Source organism: Aedes aegypti, chromosome 2 (assembly GCF_002204515.2).
Source record: "Aedes aegypti strain LVP_AGWG chromosome 2, AaegL5.0 Primary Assembly, whole genome shotgun sequence".
Taxonomy (NCBI): domain Eukaryota; kingdom Metazoa; phylum Arthropoda; class Insecta; order Diptera; family Culicidae; genus Aedes; species Aedes aegypti.
In genome coordinates this window covers 278,348,711-278,373,024 of record NC_035108.1, presented here as the reverse complement: position 1 = coordinate 278,373,024, position 24,314 = coordinate 278,348,711, and the positions used below count along the sequence as shown (strand labels likewise).

General features: G+C 39.3%; 1 protein-coding gene across 2 annotated transcripts in view; it reads left to right on the top strand.

Annotated features, from left to right (window-relative positions):
- LOC5574311 (protein gustavus) overlaps positions 1-24,314 on the top strand; it is a 756,279-nt gene that overhangs the window by 692,723 nt on the left and 39,242 nt on the right. Inside the window, exon 1 of one of the 2 annotated variants that reach the window (XM_011495276.2) lies at positions 298-1,713. The exons of the other annotated variant lie outside the window; for it this stretch is intronic. Coding sequence (XP_011493578.1) covers positions 1,694-1,713 — 20 coding nt within the window. The 5' untranslated portion in view covers positions 298-1,693. Of the gene's footprint in view, positions 1-297; positions 1,714-24,314 lie in introns of those variants that run through there. 2 annotated transcript variants of the gene reach the window in all.

Below are 24,314 nucleotides of genomic sequence, written 5' to 3'. Positions count from 1 at the left end.
GGATAGATCATTTTCCCTGTTTTCCTTTGTCATGCGTTTCCACCATTCAGTGCAGTTGTATGTTCTGCAGAGAACCAAGAGAGGATTTGAGAGCGCCCATTAGAATGCATGCTATCGGAGGTAGCTACGCACTGTGGAACGACCATGACTTCGCTCCCACTCTCTCTCGGTCTGTTTGGTTGGGTTTTCCACCTCTCGATCGCTGCTGGGTAGCAGCACTTCATGCTGGTATGGGTGGTTGGTGCTTTTCGGTATGCTCGGGGGGTAGCAAACCACTCGATACCACTAGCCAACTTTAGTCGCGTCGCAGCTATCGAAGGATTTGTTCGTGTTTTTCAGCCGCCTTGCGCCCTGTTCAATAGCGCCCATTCTGCTGCTGTTGCTGCTGCCTGTATCCACCATCCATCGTAGTGTGTGCGAGAGCGAGAGAGAAAAAGAGAACACGCGCGCGCGAGAGAGTAGCTAGCTGCCTGTGTCTGGCTGTCTGTCGTTTCGTTGGTCGATCCGACTGTCGGTTGCTTGATCGGTTTCGATTGGTGTGGAGTGTGCCTGAGCTTCCCCAGTCAGTGTCGTGTCGTCGTCGCCGAAGAAAACACAACTCCACCTCAGCAAGAACCGTGTGCGTTCGAATCGCGCGTGGCGGGTAGTGTGTATGGTACCCTTCTGCAACAAAGAAGCAATACAGAAATATCTCCCTTCAGGCAAAACACAATAGAAAGCTCCCGCGTCGCGGATTGTTTGTGGAGGAGTAGATATTGATTTTGGTGAATGTCTGCCCGGAGATTCTTGCACGGGTAGTGAGTGTTCTGTCCTGGTGTTAATGTACCAAGCTCGAAGGGTGTGTTGAAGAGTGTGTTTCAAGTTTCCTTAGAGAGCTTGAGCGGAAACTGAAGCCGGAGTTAAGACGGAAAGGACGACACGAAGAAAACACGGAAAAAGCGATTGCCGTAAATTTTTATGTGTTCAGAAGTTCTCGTTCCGGAACGTGACAGGAAATAGTCGGTTTGATCGGGTCCCACCGAGAACCAATCAATCAAATGCCATTAAAAGTATTCCATCGAATCGAAGAAAGCTCGAGTTCGTGATTGGGGCAAAACATTGTGACAAAACTGCGAAAGATTACTCAGAGTTACTGATGAGAAGGAGTGAAGGTCCCACGGTGTAAGAAGCCAGGAAACAAGTGAAGTGTGCGGAGGAAATGTGGTTTACGACTTTGTGAAGAATACACAACTCTACCTGCCTTAGCCAGTAGAAAAGTGAGCTATAGAGCATGCGAAGGATTAACAATCATAAAGGAAGGGTTCAATCGGTGCGGAAGTTATGAGTTTGTGCAGTCCTGTATTTCTGTAAAGTTCAAATTGCTCTGTTTTAAGTTACGACCCTTCCCGTAAATCTCAGTATATACCAAGAAGTAAATCTACTAAGAAAAGGCCAGTGAATAGTACAAATTTTCGATTTAGTTTGTATTTAGAGAGAGAGCTATCGATTTTCTCGCCAGTAAGCGCTTATTTATTTACGACATCTGAAAACGGATGAAGAGAACCCACAACCGCTAAGTGTGATATACAAATTATTCAGATAGAAACCAAAAGGCTCGGATAACTCGGAACGTGAAAAGCAATCAGCAACTGTACCACCAAACCCAAGCTTCCCGAATTAGTATTGGATACTCAACACAGCTAAAATCAGCTAAATGGAATTAGCACGTAAAAGGTAATTACTTTTGACTTTCATTAGGAAAATTTTCGCATCTCGCAAGGACTCCTGCTCCGATACCTGCCCAATACAGTGGTGACGGCAACCGTCATGGTCGTCGGTCCCTTCCAAAATGGCTCCGGCCATGGAAAGCGACGACGACGCTCTTACCCTGCTCGGTTGGCCCGAAAATCCTGTTGGATTTTCGCACGCACCAAATCGAACCCCGACCCCTCCCCCGGTGCAATTCGGCAGCAAGCAGGTCCCTTTTCCTGGTCTCACCAATACAGTGAACCTGTAGGGACGACGTTTTTGTCTACCTCCCACATCACGGGTGTCCCTTCTGGCTTGTAGAGGTACCCCGATTCAAATTGGGAAATGAATTCGTCTACAGACTCCCTATCTGTAGCAGATGAAGATGATAACATGACAATTGCTTTCAGGGTACAGCAAAAGCCTGTTCTGTGCGAAGATTTGTTAGACATTTGAATTGGTTGCGTTGGCGGAGTAGCTTCATGGAGGAAATCTGGAGCGAGGGATGAAGCGGACGAAAGTTCTTTCCGAATGATTTTGGGAATGAAAAGGGGGTTATAACTGAATTTGGTTTTGCCTAGCTTTCACGACAGGACAGAGGGTACATACATCAGACTATAGATAGAGGTATACTTAGAGCGAGGACGATGAAAAAGGAGGTCATTTATATATCAATGGAAAGTTTTATTGAATTTCTTTAAGTCACTTAACTTTGTTTTGCACCACGCTTTACGAAGAAAATAGTTTCGTTCAAATCGTTAAACCATATCTAGTTCAATTCATTAAAACGAGCAGAGCGAAATTTTAATGTAAAAGAAGTCATTTTCATAGAATACTACACGATTACTACAATAGGGCCTAACTGACAAAAGCGATTTATTTTCAATAACTTCGCTCTCTCGCTAATAACTTCGCTGAATTAGATAAATTTATATTTCTTGGTAATGAAGCAAGATATAGTGATTCTTCATCCAACAGCAGAAAAATATGTGACTAAAAGAGAAGCAGTTTTCTGCAATAACACCAAGAGAGCTACGATGAAAAGAAATCTATGAATGCAGATAAGCCCTTATGAAAAAACAACTATTATAGTATTCTTCGGGCTGATTCAAAGGATTGTGCCCTGTCACAAACATTCGGAACGTTATACCTTATAATCTACCAAAAACTGGAAATACTTCATTTAGGATTTCGAAGTCAACTTTGAACTCAGTCAGCTGGTTTGACCAAATTTCACGCATTGTAAATAACTGAATGCTGAATTCACCTTTAGCATTGGAATAACAAAGTCAACCCTATTTTATCTTCTTTCATGTGTTACCTTTGAACTGGGACAAAACCTACTTCTCAGCTTAGTGTTCTATGAGTAATTCCACAGTCATAGATAGTTTTCATTGCCAAATATCCATTCCTGCAATCGTATATCGTATGGGAAGCAAGAAGATAATCCACGTCTTCAGTAAATTGTAAACTTTTAGAGATCATCGATTGGCATGAATCGAACTCGACACCCTTAGCATGCTCTCGTTGAATAGCTGCACGTTTATCACTACGGCTATTTGGGAAAAGTCAACCTCCAAAATTTACATTTTCCGCAATTTGGGTGACATTCTAATGAAAACTCTTTGTACCTAGGTCACCTTAAGATGCATCGATCGAGATTTGATTGTTAATAAACTTTGAAACAGTACTGTTAGAAGTTAGAACAAGTGGTGTGTTGACTTCAACATTCAACAAAGAAGTTTTGAAATTTTCCAATCCAATGTTCATGCATTATCCAAACATACTCTTACTAAGACTTCCGCAGTTCTTTTCCACGTCGAATTTCAATGAAAAAGTCTACTAATAAACAAGCCAATTTAGCATTCGACTGCTAACGGCATAAGTAAACGGATGGCGTCAATATCCAACGAGTTTGTCAAATGTTATTCTGAAAGTCACGGATTATTACGTTTCAATGCGGTATACTACAATGCTGGATGACATTCTAACAACACTGTCGCCCTAATAAAAGCCCAATCAAAATGCAATGAATGGTTGAAAAAGAGGAGTAGGGAAAGTTTACCAATCATGGTCATAGTGGGTTCCTATTTGGTCATATGTGAATACCTATGATTCGAAAACCTTCTCCTTTGAGTTTTTTTTTCAATCTTCAACATATCATATGATATCTTTGTACTAAAACATAAAATGACTTAAAACTCGAAAACAGTTAAGTCAATAGAAATGTCGGAATAGAAAACCATCACTTTGATCATAACTGGTACGTCTGCCCTATTTTGATGACTGCTTTTGTTGGTGGTCTGAGGTATTGCAAACAAACCTTAAGCACTGGTCTTTAGTTTCATCTACTTTTATCAAAAGGATTCGCTCATTGATCCCAATTTTCTTAAACGTAGAATAAATCTCGCGTAACTTTTCAAAAGAACCTATGTGACAATGAGAGATTCTCTCCTGTACCGCTCTTTCGAATATAGCAGTCCAATATTGAAGCTTTTAGGAAGTTTTTCTCTATAGATTGTAAGTCGATATTTTTAACTAGCGTTTCATAAACAAAATACGCAACAGAAGAAGTAAATGTAGCTCAGAGAAAGTAAACAGCGAGAGTTTCTCAATATACAATGGTCCGAATCGACAATTTGACAGGAACTATGGACTCTATTATCGTAGATTTTAAACGTTCGATGTCTTCAGAGAAGTTATTCGTAATTGCATCTTCTAAGAAAAAAATAGAATAGTGTGGCCCTATTATACAATGTAAGATAGTTTTTTTTGAAAAGTTTAGCGAGAAATCATAGTTTGAGGTAGGCCTGTCCAATGTAACGACTGTGATTTTATTTTGTGCGACCTGCGAAGAGTTTAAAGACTCTTTTCAAATCTGCGCCAACGATACTTTATTGGTCTACCAGCTTCAAGTTTAACATGACAATATATTCCACATGACTTTCTCGACTTCTCAAAGGCTGGATACTCAAAAATTAGGCCGATTTCTCACAAAACCCTGTACTTTTCAGTTTGACTTGGGCAGGCATTCTTATAATGTGTCGTGTCGTTTCAGAAACATAGGCAGGACTCCATAGATTCCTATCTAAGCATAATATCGAATTTGAACATAGTTTTCACAAAATTCTGAACAAGGCTTTCACATAATCCTACTTGGGATTCCTTTGAATATTTTCGAGACATTTCGAGCATTCTCACAAACTCCTGGATGTACGTTCATCTTCCAGATTCCAGAACAAGATTTGAACATTATTTCCTAGATTTTAGACCGTCGCTCCAAACGAATGGGTATACTTGGTTCAAGGTGTTTTTCAAATTAGTTAAAATCCGTATTTTGATTGTCATTAAAACACAGACTTTTTCAAAGAATTGATACGTCGGTTCTCCAAAGAAGTTCGCAATATCTACGAAACCAGAGGACCAATGGTAAAAACCGACACTGATCCTTTAACTAGAGGAGTTTGGTGAGAACTTGTGCAATAATATCGAAAAACAAAAAGGTATCGCAATTCGAATTATGTTTTTTTTGTGGGAAGGCATAGCTGTCCAACTTCATTTTGTGCTGCCCGCGAAGAGTTTGAAGACTCTTCTCACTTCTTACCCGATGAAAATTGGTTGGGCTTAATGGTGAACATGTCAATAACTTTCCATAATTTTCTAAATTATTATATAAATAAGACTTAATTTCTAATAAGCATGATCAAATGTTTTTGCGAATGAGACACAATCTCATTTAAATTCTGAGCATTAGGTCTAGGAGATTTAAGTATAATAACGCATCTAGCACACAATAGGGTCCTAAAGCCTTGTCCCGATTTTAGTACCGAACGACTAGGTTTAGGCCAGAAACACATGTTTACTCAATTTTTAAATGTTTCCGTCCGTTTGAGCCCAAAAAAATTTTTTCTCGTTTATTTTAGATTTTGTCACACCCCTTGGATTATACTCAAATATTGGGCGTATTTCGTTTTCCGTGTCAGATAGGAACAACCCCAGTGTTAAAAAGTTGAACCCCTGTGGCCGTTTCGTCAACTAAGTGAACGTCAAGCATGATCAAAAGTGTCAAGGTTCAAATTTAGACACATTTTTAAAATAAGAGTTTAAATAAAATAAAATTGATGTTTTTTAACGGGAAAAATTGCCAAAGTAGTAGCAAGAACACGTTTTATCGTGGTATTTATTAAAATCAAGACTTTATCAAAAGTCAAAACCGGAACAGCCCCAGTGTTAAAACTAAAAGCCCTGTGGCATTTTTGTTGACAACGTGAACGGTAAACATGATCAAAAGTGTCAAGTTTCATATTTGGAACCATTTTCAATTATGTTATAGCCGTTATTTGAGCTTGAAACATTGCTAAAGTAGTTGCTCTTCCGTATAATTAAATAAAAACAAGAATGCATTAAACATTTGGTACTCAAAAAAAACATGTTTTATGAGATTTCCTATACACGTAGAACAGTTTTGCGAATAGGGCCAGTAAATTGCATGAGCATTTAAGTTCTGTAGGCCTGGAGTGATACACTTTAAACAACGACAGTATATGAAATTCGTAAAATAATTGGCACTAATACGCAGACTTCCAAGAACATTCAACGGAAGAGCCCCCAATTTTCCCTAAATAACCCTTTATCCGACCCTGTCGTTTTCATCTTTCCTTTCACGGAAAAAAGTCATTGCCGCCAGTCTCGGTCTCCCGTTCCGAGTATTTCATTTTCGCTCGTCCAAGGATACGATCCTTCCAACAAAGGAAACGATCTTCTTCTGTTCCCTTATTCTCGGTTTCACCCGTGGCATGGCAACACCCAGACAAGTTCAAAGGAAACCTCACTTTATGGGATTCGTTTTTTGTGACCATGATACCTTCTAAAGCAGCTTGTTGCAAGGAAGTTAGAGTCAGACGGCTGCCAACCTTGGACCGCAGTGGATTAGACGTTAGCTTGCCCTTGGTCGTTTCTTAGACTACCGATCGATCACCTGAAACCTTCCATCTGCATAAATTCGACATGAGACACCGCGGATGACGACGGACGATGATGATCCTTTGTGTTTCTCGAGAGCTCGATAAACTCTTCCGCGTTAGTACGATCTCGCGCGGTTCGTGCAAACAAACACTCGCATCTTTGTGGGTTTTTGCGAAGTGTGGCGGCTCATCTGCTTCTGTTTCGCATTCTCATTGTGCTGGAGGCCGGACAAAAGCGGCGCTCAACGACCAATATCAAGGCAAACAGTCGTCGGTTGAACGTCGGTTCGTCTCCCCCGAATTCGTCGTCGTCGTCGGCCAAACGAGCGGCGGAGGAATGGAGGGAAGGTTCTTTGCCGAAGTTCGTGTGCAATCAATGGCTTTGGGGATGGTGCGTTTGCCTTCCGTGGTGCTGTGGTTCTCGTATCTCGTATCGTTTGGAGCTTTTTTTTTGCTGTTGTGTTTGATCGCGCGGGGTTCCGTTTGACTACGACGATGGATGGCGGGTGAACGTGCCTGGCGAAGGACGTGATGCGATATGGGGGTTCGTGGCTGGCAATCTACTCTGGCATGACGCACAGACGGCCCAAGTGCACATGTGCAGGTCGCGACATTGTCGTGTCGATGAATTGGAACCTTTATGAAGAGCGGCACGAGGGGGGGATGAGTAACTTTTGTTGAATGCGGTGACGTGATCGACGACGTCACTCAATTGGGCGACGATGACCTGATCTGGAGGACTCTTGGTAACTCGCGGACTGTGCTGTTCGGTGTTAATAAATTGTTTAATCGATTCATCAGAATGTTATGTACACTGTGATGAGGAAGTTTGTTTCGTTCGAAAATGATTTCATTCAATCAAGTGTCGTCAAAAGAAATCATTGCGTGTTGATGGTCATCAATGACACATAGTTTTTGCACAATTTACAACTAGTTTGTCTTCATTTCGCTTTGTTTGATAGTCTTTGAATTGTGATTCGGTGACGAAGACCACATGGCCATGCTCTAAGCTTGTCAAATCGTTGACTTCAATAAACAGAACAGCATTGTGTTTCTTACGTCTAAATTTTACTTATAAATTCAAGTTTAGGGACGTCAATCTCAACAGCCCCAAAATCAGGCCTGTTATAACGTTGACTCCAATAAAAAGTATAATCATAAAAACTTTTTTAATAATTTAATATTTTCTTAAACATTTAGTTTTGCTCACAATCAGGATTTCCCAAAAATCATAAAACTTTTGTTATATTCTATTCCAATCCACAAAATTGAAATACCTGGGTGTGTTGTGTAATTGGGCTTAGGGGGTCACTTGATCGTCTTTTTCGATGCATCTCATGGCTTGCATAAACACCAAGAAACTGATTTATGATTATCTAGTGACTATTCGTAACGTATTCTTGAGGCTTGTAAGGGGCGATCCATTATTTACGTAAGACAATTTTCGGAGTTTTTCAACCCCCCCTCTCCCTATAGTAAGATTTTTGATCTGCTGTCAAATAACCAAAGCTGAATGTCAGATCGATTGATCCCTACCAGAAGGTGAGCTTGGTTGTAGCCATTAGCGCTCGTAAAAAGTTGGATATGGTTCCATATCAAACCGCAAGACGGTAATTGTAATCCTTGGCTTATGGAATGGAACTTTTGTTGGGATATCCACTAGACATTTTGGAGATAACATTCATATCCAAAATATTATGGGTCTAAGAAGTAGATGTCTAAAGAAATCCTTCAGATAGGGTTACCTTATTCTAAAATACCGAGTTTTTGTAATACCGTCGTTGGGGGTGACAATGGGTCAAAAAGGGATATGTGGGATTTATTTTTTGAATAACTATCGCAATTTAACTCCAATAAACTTCAAATTGGGTGTGTATGTACTTTGATGGTACATTAACAACTGTTCAAAAAATTAAAGACAAATATTTATTCAAAGCGGCACCACAAGTGAATGAAAAATGACCCAATCTCACCCCATAGAGCGGGTGACATTGGGTCACTGCCCAAGGAACACACATGTTATAATTGATGCATATTAACTCTTATATGACTAGATTTTGTCATATAAGAGTTAATATGCATCAATTATAACATGTGTGTTACTCGGGTGTAATTAAAATAACTTGTTTTTGAGAATATGATTTCAAAACTATTCACAACTGAAAAATATTGATAAAACACGATGCAAACAAGACAAAAAGATATCTAAGATGTTTCACAAGTATGATAATCCCACTTAAAAGAAAGATTATACAGAAAATTGAAGAGCTATGAGAAAAAATATGTAAACCCAACATTTATCGTCAAGTTTACATAAATTTTCTTGGTTTTTCCCTCAACTTGTCTTCAAAGTCTCATCCCCTTTGCTATAAAGTCCATTCAGTTTCCCCAAAGGTGTACTGAAACAGACCTTCGCAAATAGTTAAATTTCGGTGCGACATTCCACGATCAATAAATTTCAGGCAGAAGTTGACGTCATAATCCCAGTATTTCAGCGATCCAACTCATTTGTACTTCCGTGAGATGTTTCTATTATATGAAAACACTGATAAATAATCAAATTTAGAAAAAAACACCCTTTTGATAAAAATTTACGATGTTGTTGCTGGTTTGAGAAGTTGTCAAAATGCGTTATATTGTTATTCAATGCACGGAATACTCAAGTAGACTTGTTTGATGTTTCAGAGATGCTGTATTTAGAAAGAATAAACACATCTTAATGAAAAAAGAGAACACCCGGCACCGTAAAATGTCAAAAAAGTGGACTTGGAATTTCATTTACTATCGTTCTTGCCTGACCCAATCTCACCCCCATTTTCAATGTTTTAGACATCGTACCGAAAAGAATGATTTTTTTGTGGGAAAATCAAACAGATTCCGGAAAATACCTGTGATGTGTAATGAAAAGACTTTCGACATTCTACTAATACAACGATAGAGGCTAGAGTACATGCGTGATACTTTGTACAGGAGAAATTTAATGTTGTAAATTTTGTCTAGTTTCAACATGCAAGTTTATTGATGTAGTAAACAAATACTACTATTTTTAAAAATGTATATTGTTATGAAATATGTGTAATAATATGTTCCCTAACATATGAATTATTAATTTTAGTAATATCAGCGTTATTAGCTGAAATATTTCACAAAACATATTTTTCCGTTTTGACCCAATCTCACCCCCTAGACCCATTGTCACCCCCATCGACGGTACATTTGTTTTAATTTTTCATGTTGACCATTAGCTAGATTTTGATTAAAAAGTCTTTTGTTTTTTGAATATTCAAAATTTAGAAAATAAATTCCTGCTCATATCAGCACTGAAGAAAGAGATTTCTCCGTAATTTTCGACAAACCTCAAAAAACATGGCTTTTTCATTTGTCAAAAATATGCAGGGTTTTTTGTTTTTCATCCATTAAAATCTAAGATGGCGATTGCTGCCCTGAATAACTAATTACGGAATGCTGGTGCCTGCATTATGCTAAAAATAGTCAAATTATTCTTCTTATTGGGTATCACAAAATATATAACCGTATTTCAGGCGTGTGTTCGAATAAGATCGAAAGTAGCATAATCGATTTCTTTTCATCGTTCCTCTCTTCCATGAATAAAGATGACAAGGTGCAAGTTTGATACATTTTTTGTATCGCTTGGACGCAAGGTTGCATCGTTGCCTGTCGTTCTGAGATTGGAAAATTTAATTAAACATGACTCTTGTCACTTTATTTGTAGAAGTCCTTATTCTAGCACACGCTTGATTTATCTGTGAAACGATACTGGGAAGAGTGAATAGAAATTTCCATTCAAAATAATGTTTCTGGAAATAATCTCAACCTGGCTTAGATTGCGAGCTCCCAAAAGTGTAGGGAACCTGTCCCCAAATGTCACTGGAAAACCCGCACATTCGACGGGCAGAGCGTGAAAAACCGTCGAAATTCAAGTGAATGTAATTAAAATTTCTAGCTATTTTTCGATGATTTCACAATTTAAAAAGATAATTACCTAAATATAGTTATGTGCTGCCAATCTGCTATTGATTTTATAAATTCATATCCTTTTTCATAATAAACAACAAGAAGTAAATATGATTTTGAACAACATAAATTCATCTGACCGTTGTGCACAAGAATTGAAGAAAGAAGGTAAGAGAACATGCCAACTGTCAGTGAGCTGTCTCCTCTCTCTCAGATCTCAATTATGCCCTTTGAGTAAAGATGTACTACAAATGACTTTCAAAAGTATAAAAGTTGCTTGCTGTTCGTGGTACTCTCCAATTTCAAAATTTCATTTCACGAAAAATTAGCAAAAACAGCCTTTTCGACAACTAGTAAACAAACTTATATCAGGACGTTTTAGGACGTTTAATTTCTGGATTAACAAAACGACCTAAGTCAGATTTTCAACTTTCGAGACATAACCACTACATTCACCGCTCTTTTATATGGAGATACAAAGTGACTTAACCACGAATCAAGACAAAACACTACTTGAGTCGATTTTACACTGGTTCACAAACGTCGTAATCAATTGAATAAAACGGTGTATCTTTTTGTTATCAAATTTTTGTGAGAAATAATAGCAACTCACTAGTTTTTAACGCGAGCTGATTGCATGCAACATTGAAACGATGTAAACGACGAAAAATAAATAAAGGGAATACATTTAAAAACAGTTTTAGAAGGCAGGTTGAGATCCTTCTCAATTAATTCTCTCAAAACCGTATGAAATTTACTTACGACGATTTGATAAAGTAATCGAGATTTGGATTCTAAAATAAGTTAATCTTGGGCGATATTTGGTAACCTTACCATCTATCTTCAGATATTTTTAGATTTTAGAAGTTTCTTGGTGTCCCTACTCATATAGTGATGTTTTCTACTGACCTAAGGGAGAGTTCTCGCTGAACATTACTAAAGGACCTATGTACACATGAGAAATTCTCTCCTCTCTCGCTCTCTTTCGATTATAACAGTGGAATACTAATGCTCTTGGGGATCTTTTCATTTTAGATCGAAAGACCTTAACTAGCGTTTCATACGCATAAAAGCGCAACAAAAAAAGTTAAAGTGACTCATTTATTGATTAAAGAGAGAGTGAACAAAGAGAGCCTCTCAATGTTAAATAGGTCCTTTTGAAACGTTGCGCGAAATTTTATTGATGTTTTAAGCATTATTGGTATATCTTATTGTTATATCAAAGTTTCTACGAGAACTCTAAAGAGCTTATTCCATTAGAACTATCAGAATTTGTAGGGTTTTGCCTAACTTTAATGACCTCAACATTTGTAAAAAAAATATCATTAACGTTGACATTCTGTCTAGATCACACAGTTATTTTTCTCAAACCCGGTACCATCGAAAGAAATCAGGCAGATATTTTTGATTTTCTGTCGATATTAAGAAGTTTTAGCGGAATCTGGAAGTTTATGTTCAATTCTGGGTATAGCGTTAGCGTTATCATTATTACGGTATACTTCGTAGATTGGACACTAGCAATATTCATGTTTTTCTTTTAATAATATCATCTAGACTGCCTTCAGTAACAAGGCTAGGGAGTGAACATTGATCCAATCTTAAACAATTTTTGCTATTAGGGCCAATTTACATAGTTATCATTACGTGAAATGAATATTTTTTGCTGATATTATGAAGCTTTTTCTCAAAACAAGAAACATATGTAAAAATATTTTGCAAGTTTTTAATTGTCTATCAAAGTTTTGTAAATTTTATCACAAACTCTAATTGTCAACTTACTAAAACAGCAAAATTCATTGATTTGCCAAGATTTCTATGGTATAGCTAGTAGTGAAGAATCGGATACGACTCTACCCTACGATTCCCTAACCTCAGACCTACCTGTTATTTGAATTGAAATTCTAGAACTTCTGCAACAAATTTGCATCTAATGAGAAGGGATTTGTTAGAAGAAATGACTCCAATAAGTTACTGTCTGATAAACTAAATTTGGTATATTTGGCATTTTTAGATGCGTAGAACAGATTAAAATTGAGGAATACTCATAGCCATTACTCAGTTGTCTTACATCAAACGAAGCATTTATTATGTAGATTTTTTTGGTTCATATTACGCTACTGATGATCAGCACTTTTTTTGAATAACCGCAAACGAAGAGAAATCATTACTTGTACTTAATCACCTTTAATCAGCTTTTAACGAGCGGTAATTGCTGCCTTGCAAAAGCTCACTTTCTGGTAGGGATCATACGATTTGACGTATGGCTTGGGTCGATTGAGAGCTGATCGATAAGTTTGAAGATCCATCTTATCGATTTGCTGTCAAACGACCAAAGCCAAACTTCAGAACGCTTGCTTCCTACCAGAAAGCTAACTTGCTTTGGCGGCCATTGGCACTCGTAAAAAGCTGGATTGAACTTGTAAGTTATGAATCAGCATATTCAGCGTTTTTGGCCGCCTCAAGCAAGCTCGCTTTCCGGTACAAATCCAGTACAGCTGTTGACAATCTCGGTCATTTCTTCGATCAAATTTTCTGATTAAAGAATGTTTATAACTTTCCAAAGATTTGCTTGAGGAATTTCTCAAAACTGTTAAATTTACTTCCAAAGATTTTGGGTTCACTGAAACAGCTGTGGAATAAACAACCAGAGCAACGCAACGACGCGCGGTCTACTTTTAGCGTGAATTTCAACATTAGCAGAGTTGCGTGATTCTTTTGACATAGTTGCGATCTGCTTTACCTTGAAAATGATCTGATTTCATCTTTTTTTCTATTCAAATATATTCCGGTTCACATTTTAAAGTTTTAATCACCGCATGACTTTATTATTATGAAAATTTATTGGCTTTTTACGGTGAATCATGAAGTTCGTGGACATTTGAATAATATTCCGTATGTAGTACTAGATAGCCTAGTGTTTCCCTTCTAGTTTCTAATTAACTCATTTTATGCCTTTTCGTCGGTAGTTTTTATTCACTGTGATTTCTATACCAAACATATTATCACAAAAGATGCTCTTCCAGATTTTTACGAGCGCTTATAATCGCTCACGATCAGGCATTCGGCTTGTGTCGTTTGACAGCTGAACGATAAGATCGATCTTATCTATTACTGTCAAACAACACAGACCAGGTTTCAGATTGTTCCATCCCAGCTAGAAAGTGGGCTCAATCATGGTAGCCATTAGCACTGGCAAACTGGTAGAATAATTGGCGTTCCCATGTGACAGGTCCTGTTTGCATTTGTTTACATTTGTGGAGGACTGGTGCATCCACGGGGCTGTCAATTCCGTAGAACAACTGTCAAAGTGCTTCGAGGTCAGCTGATTTGAAACGTCTTGTGAAAAGGCCTATTGTTTGATTTCCCTAAAACTTATCGTTTTTGTGTCCAAATTGATTATCATGCACTGAAACAAAAGTTTGTGCGAAAATCAGCCCAATTTTCTTCTTGTTATCTTCATAATTATTGACTTAGCATGTGAATGCAATTTTACCCACCATTATGGACGTTCCACCGAAATTGTCGCAAAACCTTGATCCACTTTCTACACCGCATTTCATTCGGAAAATTTCCCGTCAACTTTTTGCAACCGTTTATGGCACTCATCAAAACGCGCTCGTTGCATATACACAGGTAGGTAACGCCACCGACCAAACAGGTGCCGAAATTTCGCAATCAAGCGTGAACTTCACACCCCTGTGGGCAACTTATCGTGTTTGCCAGCCCCGAGCATTATGCGACGTTTGTTTCCTTGAGACAAGTTCGAACTGGCCCTGGCGGAAATCCATTAGGTCACCACCGGCGACGAACCGATCGATCCATCCATCGATCGTCACGTCAGAGCTTGCAATTTTTTGACGGCTCGGTGTGCAATTGGCGCAGCAGCGATGCAGCAACATGACGACCGATGATGGGTTACGACGCGCCTGCGTTAAGTACTTTCGATCGTTTGGGTTGAGCAGCTGAGCGCGGCGACGCGACGCGATGATGATGAGCGCCATTAGCGAAAATTCCGAAAAGCGGTAAAATTGGTAAAATCATTGATTCCATTCATCGGTCCAGTGATGCGGAGTAACTTCTTTTTTTCCGCGCTTTCATGAGCGCTGCTGCTCGCTGGAGGAGTGCACGGTCTCGAGGATTGCAAGCGCGCGCGCAAGCGCAATCGAATTTCCATTCGGTTGGATCATGTTTTTGAGTTGGAAAATTTCGCCTTGGGAGACCTCCTCTAACACATAGTTTGTATTAAATATTTTATACCTTTTCGCGCTCGATCGATAGACGGAGGAAATTTATTTTGAAGAGAAGCTGTGTAGTTTTCCGCACGCGGAGCTGAGCAGCTCGCTCAAGTGTGAGTTTTTCGCGTATTCGAAGCGTCGAATTTAACCAAGTGTTGAACCACGGACCAATTGGCTCGTGGTCACAGTCGTCTGTTCGTCTGTCCGTCTGTCTGTCCATCCGTCCGTATTCTATCTCAGTTAGTTTGTAATGGTATGTTGGCATTGTTCAACCCAAGTGGAGGCGCACCCGAGCGCAAATCTGTTGTTTGTTGGTCGATGTTCGTCGATGCGTTCGATCGCATTGACTGATTTTGAGCACACACGATCTCAGGGCTCTTCGAAGCCGAATTTTGACCACTTTCCCGAAGTACACGATTTTGACTTTTGCAGTGCGGCCACCGAATCGTGAGACGCGATTCCCCAATTAGTGCGAAAATTTTGGATGTCTTGGGATGGAACAAGGGTAGACAGTTGCACTCTCATTAGCCTCGGTGCGTGGCGTGGAACCATGGACGTGGATCCGAGTGGAACGAAGCGGAATTGGGTGCGCTCGAACAGCTCTAACGGGCCAAGGAGCACCGGGTAGCGTTCGTTGCTAGGATTTTGATAGGAAAACGATAAATTAAGCGACCTACGAATTGATCAGTTTTCGTCTGTCGCACAGAAATCCAACTCGCAAAAGTTTCACTCTCATGTGCGATCATCGAAAGGAAATGAGATATCGAATGCATCGGCTGAGTCTTCTGTTATCACTATCCACACACTCCAATCGCGTCCCGTCAAATGTCTCGACTATAAATCAACATTCAAACACTCATGCACGAACACACAAACACGAGGTAGAATCGTTGCGACGTGAGAAGACTGCAAATCACTCCTCAGAATGTTCCTCGATTACCTCATTCGTGCGGATAGCCCTCGTTAATGTGCTAATCACGCATTCCCGAGTTTCATCGTTTCGACGCAAACAACCAAAGTTGCACCTCAGTCGTCCGATTCTCACAGACAAGCCTTTTCGAGGGGGACCACATACATCCGCCTTCTCCATTGTAATGACCGCGCCGTCTTTCGAAGGACACAGTTTCTTGAACCTGCCTTGGCGAGACCACGATCTCTATCTACACTTGCACAAGTGCAGCAACCCAAAACCACGTGGTGTCAATTCTGTGCTGCAAAACAAAATCAGAAGCTACCATCGGAGACATCCGGTCGTGACAGCGCCTCGGATCCAAAATTAGATCTAGTTAAATTTAGTTGGAGACGATCACTGGGTGCGTTCCCCTGCCAAGCAACGCAGCTGGAGCGACGACAAGTCTGCCCTACGTTCGCAACTGCTTTCTTCCGCTGTCTCTCATTTGACGGAGTCGCATCGCGTGGGTCTCCCTCTTATGTAACAGTGTCGCCGTGAGGTCTACTCGCGAAGAAGGCGGGGGTGTTGCTTTAGCGCAAAAGGTCAGCTTAGAGAACACGTGCACTCGGCTCGGCAGCGGCTGTAGATCAGCTAAGGGCTCCGCCGGAATTTGTGTGTGCAACTCCAGCTGTCAGCTCTTGGCTAGGCTTTCGCAAACTGCGCCATTTGACTCATTGCCCAGGCCCATGTGTGCGCCCTGCACTAAAGTGCTAAGTCAAAACATTCACCGACAGCAATAAATTCAATCAAATATTTATGAAATGAGGTAAGACAGCAGCAGCAGCATAGCAGTGCTGCGCGCGGTCAGCATAATCGTGGGCAGCAGCAGTCCTCGGTCCTACGTACATAGAGAGAGACACAGAGGAAACGGACGTAGCGGCAATCGCAGTGGAAGGCTTCGTCAAGGAGGTGGCACTTAGACATTCAGCACCAGTCAATTTTCATTTATTGCTTCACAAATCAGTCAGCGGCAGTTGACCGCGGTTCACGGGGATCGATCAAGATTGAGACCCGGCCGAAAAACCTTAGCCCCGACCGCACGCATCGAACGATAGCCGTCGTCAACCGCATATTTTCAAGGTTCTGACACTTCTCCTCGCGGTTCCCCAACCAAGTGAACCAAGTGACTGACCAATCCGGGCAGCATGTCATTGAATAATTGAATTTGAAAAGCCCCGTACATGTTCCCAACCGTCGTTGTCGTCCGTCGACCATAACCAAGTGCGCTCGCATATTTGTGAGGGATATGCTGCTATCTGCGAAGAAACCGGCTGGGCTTTTTGTTCCAAACAAATTGCGACAAGGAATTTAAATTTCAAATTTCGTACACCCGGTGGTTGGCTGACTAAGCTGACTGTCACAGCACTGCGGCTCGGTAAGAATTTGTCCCCGTTCTTGGTGTCGCGGTTCATGTGCATGTTGGGATGACTGTTGGCGTAGATTTAATCGGATTTGGACTTGCGAGGAGTTATGCTGCACAATGCCAGTTAAAACTGAATCTATGACAAAAGGTCGAAAGACAAAAGGTCGAAAGGACAGAAGGTCGAAAGACAAAAGGTCGAAAGGAAAAAAGGTCGAAGAACAAAAAAGGAGGGACAAAAGGTCGAAAATCTATTTTTAAAGAAGGAAAAATTTCCCACCATGCAAATCATTTTCGACCTTTTGTCCTTTCGACCTTTTGTCTTTCGACCTTTTGTCCTTTCGACGTTTTGTCTTTCGACCTTTTGTCCATAAACCGTTAAAACTAACAAATTATTATTGAATCCTATTGATGCTCTGAAGCTCAACATCTTCCGCAAATGATGCTTTTATAAGAATAAAAACTTAAACTCAAAAAAATCTCAGATTGTTTTACGAACGCGAGGTTTTGTTATAGTTTTATAGCGCGTAATAGCGCTAGCGTTAGCGTAGTTCTAATATACTTTGCAGATTGGAAACAAGTAATCTGTATATTTCTTTTGATAATCTCATATAGGCTGATTCACAAGGCTGAAGAGAGAACCTTGAAAAAAATCAAAATTGTTCCTAGGAAAACAGCCGTCACAAGTAAACTCTTCTTTCTGGTGGGGATCAAACGATCTGAGGTATCCAGCTTTTTACGAGCGCTAATGTCCGCTTCAAAGAAACTCGCTTTCTGGTAGGGACTAGGCGATCTGACAATTGGCTTGGGTCGTTCGATAGCAAATCGATCAAAAACCTAACGATTAGCTGTCAAACGACCCAAACCAAATGTCAGATCGTTTGATCCCTACCAGAAAGCGAGCCTGATTGTTGCGGCCTTTAACGCTCGTAAAAAGCTGGATAGGGCTTTTCAATGACAAGCCATTGTATGCATTTGTTTACATCGGTGGAGGACCGGTGCATACACGAGCCTGTCATTCCCATAGAAGAACTGTCAAAGTACTTCGAGATCAGCTGATTTTAAACGGCTCTTGAAAAGGCCTATGGCTTAAGGGCCTTTTTACGCTTCAAATCAGCTAATCTAGAAGCCCTTTGACAGTTCTTCTTTGGAAATGACAGCCTCGTGTATGCACCGGTCCTCCACCGATGTAAACAAATGCATGTCAACAATGGACCTGTCACATGAAAAGGCCACAATAGAATATTTTAAACTTTTTTTTGAGTTCTTTGTCATTTGCTTCCTCCATTGTTGTCAGAGGGCAAAGAGTAAACAACTCAAAATTGAGTTAGTGGCATAAGTAGGTACAGTTTTGTCTCATATTCCGAAAAGACTCATATTCCGAACACTCGGTTTTTGTATGGCGATTTGGTTGAAATATTTCACTGAAATATGTCACCAAATAACAAGGAAATGGTAGTAAATAGGGTAATGACTGTTTATTTTGTTCTCAAACGCTAACAGTTGACGCCAGCAGCAAAAATTACAGACAACAACCTTTCGAACATTCAGTTTCTCTTACCGGCCGCCGAGCGACGACACTGTTGTTTGTATGTCACCCAATGATCGCGCTACGCTGTATTCTCAAATTTCTCAAACTTTCAACACAAGCGTGGAATGGAAGAATGGTAGTCGGAGAACTGTCAAAACGTATGAAAAATAATGAAAATCGTAAATTGCTTGCAATTGGGAAACTGGATCAAAAAAATAGTGATTAGAAATCAAGTGTAAAGTGAATACATAACTTTTGGGTTTAGTTCATCTTCCGTGGTGCTTTCTTTGCTTCATCATTTCGTATTTACTACCATTGAAAAAGAGCCATCTATTGCCTTTTCAGTTTTGAATATCGCCCTATTGCAATTAAATTTTAACGTCTCCAATATAATTTATACCACGCGAGTAGTGAGAATTCTCTAGTTTGAAACCAGTGGAACAAGCTCAGGTAAATTTATTTGCGAAATTATTCATTTGAATGCGATTTATCCGTGCTGTTCGGAATTTGATTCAAGGTGTTCGGAATATGAGACAAAATGAACACAGTTTTCGGCATTTGAATCAAAATGTTGTTCCATACTTTCACGTAAAAACAGCTTAGCTTAGCTTAGCTTAGACTGACTACACATATCAATGGTTGCTATTCCGTGATTGACCGGAGTCAGTGAAAATGCACAAAGAATCAACTAGAAGATCGGCTGGGATTGGCCATAATCTTCTTCAGTGTGCATAATTCAGTGCCTCTATTTATACATGGTCAATAACGGCGCCGGCCACGTCCTTGCAGTCAGGTGGGATTGGGGGAAGGAATGTTAGTGTGTAACCTTTGCTATTTGGAGACCGTGTTTGCCTCTGCATCTCCACAAAGGCTACTGGGAGGGATGTTTGTTAATGGGGAGGATCGTTGGGTCACAGGATTCACTTTGATAAGCGATTAGACCATGATAAATAATTATTGGTGAGATATAAACATGCTTATATGTAAATATTATTTTTTCATTTGATATGAACAATATCTATGTAGAGAAAAATTATGCCGACACTTGACGTGACGAATCTTTCAAAGTTTGTTGAATAAAGTGAACCTTTCGCAAGTCTACACTCGTAGTGTCGAACCATTCAAAGTTTTTTTTTAATTACAAAAATAAAGGTAAAAGGAAAAAGGTGTTTTGAAAAAAAAAAATTAGACATTAATAATTTATGAATCAGAGTTTATGTCGACACTCACAGTGACGAACCTTTCATAGTTTGTTGAAAAATCATATTTACGTCTCACCGTTGTAACGATTAAAGGTGCAGTCATACATATTTTATAGATTAGAAAAAGTAGCATGAAACGAGCTCACCAATTGATCCGTCATCCTTGAGCAGCAACAATCCACTTTCAGCTTCACTCATTTGATCGGCTATATAAAAGCACTCAGAGAAAATAGGCGCACGACCCGAGAGGGAAAACAACTGACGACTGCTCGGGCTTTCTTGCTGCACTGCCCAGGAGCAAGTGTCAACTTCGAAAGATCAAAAAGAACTAATCGAACGCGCCACTTTTTCACTTTACCCGACCGATCGCGCGACATGTTTGATCCTGCCCTCATCGCCGGCTCCCGTAGGAGCAAGCGTCAAGGTCGAAGGATCAAACACAACTAAACGATCACGCCACTTTTTCACTTTCACTCGACCGACGCGCGACATGTTTGATCCTGCTCTCATCGCCGGCCCCCGTAGGAGCAAGCGTCAAGGTCGAAGGATCAAACATAACTCTGTTCCATACTTTCACGTAAAAACAATACAAAAACTAATTAAATCACCATTATTATTGGTACATCCAACAGCTAACAGTTAGACTTTGCGAAGAAATTAAAATTTAAACAAAAAACAGCCAATTTATGCCAATCAGATGCATTTGAAGTCACTGTTTGTCTTAAGTGTTCGGAATATGTGTCGAAACGGTATTATTTGGCACAGTTGTATTGTGCTCTACAAGAAAAATCCACGAAATGTTTTGCATTAACTCAAAATTAAGTAATCATCCGAAAAGAGTGGAATAAACTTACTCCTGACAGTATCAGATCTTACATATACTAGTAGAAAGCAAACGATTTGAAATTTGGCTGACACCGTTTGATGTAAATTGATCCAATCTTGTCGATTAACTGTTAAAAATTAAAACACAAACCGATAGCGCTCTACCAGAAATTGAAAAAAGCGATCGCAAAATTATGGATGCCTAAAATTAACATAATCGAACCAGTCAAGACTACTTCTATAAAAGAAACAAATGATGTCACCATAAAGTCATACAATCTATTTTTATATGATCATATTTTCCGCTTCGATCGTGCATCTTTTAGAACATGTTGCTATCAGGCGACCTTTCTATCCATCAAGCATTGGTGATAGGTCAACTATTTTTGTTAAACTCCATAAACTATTCAACTCTTTATGAGCCCAAAAGACCGACACAGTGAAACTTGTTTTCTGTCAGGAGCATCACTATATAACGTTGAATCCTATAGGTTAGCTGTCAAACGACACAAAACAAGCTGAAAAATCTTTCCCTCTTTTCGAAATAGGAACAAGCTTGAATGGGACGATCATTAGTGTCCGTAAATAGCATGGTGTGGAATAAAAAAAGCTTTGTTAAGGTGAACCAGTTATGAATCAAACTTCCAAGATTGCACTAAAACTTCGAAGGCACTAATTTCACGAAAAAAGCATCTACCAACAGTGCACTTTTCATTTTGGCTTCACAATAGCAGAAAGTTTAAAATAAGAAGATAAGAAACGTTTGCCTAGTATTTCTCCAGTTAGATGCCTTTGAAAACGTAAAGTCAGCCATTGTGACAGCCATATTTGGATTCCGATATGTTTCACTTCAAAGTAAAATGGTGTAATATGACACATAAACGATAAGTTCGTAAAGTACTGTGAGTTTTACCATTTTCTGTCCCCAAATCATAAACCAAGACACAAATTAGTTATCGCCTGCCTGAAATTGAAATCCTTCATCGCTCGTAAAATTTAGCATAAAAAAGAAATAACATGACCGAGACAATTGAGGAAAAACAATATGACGTCAAACCTTATAGGTTAGTTGTCGAACGACTCGAACCGAACTACTAATCTCTTTCGACTTGGGAAATAAAAAAACGAGCACAGCTGTGACGACCATTAGCGCCCATTAAAATGTTTTTCGTCGATTTGCGATATTTCCAACGGCACGAAACGTCCATGATTTGACTTATAAACGATAAGTTCCTCCACATCTTGAGGGAATGCTTTTCCTTCAAGTCTTCTGGACATTGGTTATGAATTTTACTATTTTTGAACTCATTTAACAAAACATAATACCGTTATTATTCATAAAAAAGTTAGAGGTCAACCAGAAAACTTACTTATGTTCAGAATAAGATCATGATGAAACAAAAATTCTGAAAATACAACAGACCCTAAGAGATACAAATAAATCATGAACCTTCAACATCGGCTGTGAGCTGCCATTAGAAATATGACATATTAAAAAAGAAACAAACAGTTTATCGTTTACTCATTGAGTAAAACTCGATCTCAGGGTGGAAAAAAAAACGAAATATGACATATAAACGATAAGTTCTTAACATATTTTTCATTCAATAAGCCTTTTTAGCTATGAGTTTTCCTATTTTTATTCCCCAAATCATAGACCAAAACACAAATCAGATCTCCTTTTCCTAAAACTTGAATCCGTAAGTGCTTCTTAAATTTCAATTAACATAACCAAAACAGACAAATCAATCTTTACCTATCTTTAATAATAAATGACGCAACCATAGAACTATCAAATCTATATTCATGTGTCTATATTGCATCCTTTCGAACGTGCTTCTAACTTGCGATCTTTCTATCTGCCAAGCTTTGGTGATATTTCAAATATTTTGCTTAACAATCATAAACTGTTCTGGTATTCGCGAACGGAAAATACCGTCATAAACAAGCTCGTATTCTGCCAAGAAAAAAAAACAATCTGACGTCGAACCTTATAGGTTAGTTGTCAAACGACTCCAACCAAGCTGCTGATCTCTTTCAACTTAGGAAATAAAAAAACGAGCTTAGTTTTGATGATCATTAGCGCTCATTGAAATGTTTGTCGTCGATTTGCAAGATTTTTAACAATTTCGCAGTCATAATTTGAAAAAAAAAAGTAATGATTTCTGGTAGGGGCTAGGCGATCTGACATTTGACTTGGGTCGTTTGATAGCAAATCGATAAGATCGATCAAAAACTTTTCGATTAGTTGTCAACAAAACTCAACCAAAATGTCAGATCGTTTGATCACTACCAGAAAGCGAGCCTCATTGTGGCGGCCATTAGCGCTCGTAAAAAGCTGAATAAACGATAAGTTTTTTAAACACAATAGATCGAAAAAAATAAATCATTGAACCTTCTGTATATTTGCTGTGCTATCTTGAGACAGATTAAAGTTAATCGTTTTCCCAACAAGTGCAACTTAGTCCCAGGGTGGCAAAACTTTACAAAAAAAAACTGTCAAGATTCAAAGTGTATTTCTGGTAAGAGTCAAACGATCTGCCGTTTGGCTTGTGTCTTTTACCAGTGAATCGATAAGTTTGAACGTCAAATTGTTTAAGCAACATGAAATCATTTGATCCCTACCAGAAAGCAAACTTGTTTGGGATGCCAAGTAATTTTTCTAAAAATCTGGTAGATTTTGACAATTTTGTCTCGAAAAGGCTGAATGTCCTATGCCGTATATGGAGAACCTTACAAATTAATTGCACAATTTTATCTGGATCTTCCAGATTTTTGTAAAATTAGGCCTAAAAAATCTGGAATATTTCAAACAAATCTGGGCGTTTGGCAACGTTGTAGCATTCGTAAAAGGCTGGATTGTTGCTTTAATTCGCGAAATTCTATCTTTATAGAAACCATCGATTTATCTAAAAATTCCACCAACAATTACATCCACACGCGTAACAACTAATTAGTGGGGTCAATATATGTTTTTCAATTACGATCTTGTCGAAGATAGTGAATACTGCCGCAACAAAGAGAAACAGAATGGTAATTAATCTTGACGATAATTCATTATACACCTTTCAATTTGCTTGGACGAAAATCGATCCCTCATTCGATCTCTAATCGGCGGAACCAGTTCCGCATCGGTTGGAACCTGGCTGATCGAAACCAGAATTTCTGGGTATGATAATTAAGTGTCCTTCCCCCCAGCCGGTTGTGATGGCGATAGATAACCATATTAAGTATATCCTGTTTGTATTATAATTTGATTTCAATCGATTACTTGGCAAGTTTTTGGCCGGCACAAGTAAGCTCGCTTTCTGGTAGGGATCAAACGATTTGACGTTTCGCTTGGGTTGTTTGACAGAAAATCGATTAGATCGATTATCAAACTTATCGATCAGCTGCCAAATGACACACGCCAAATGTGGGATCATTTATTTCCTACAAGAATTTAACTTGTTTGTACGCCAATTGCGGACTGTAGGATGGGTAATCTTAAGCCCCAGGTTATATTGACAATTTCCAATGAAGTTGCAGATTTCAAAACGTTT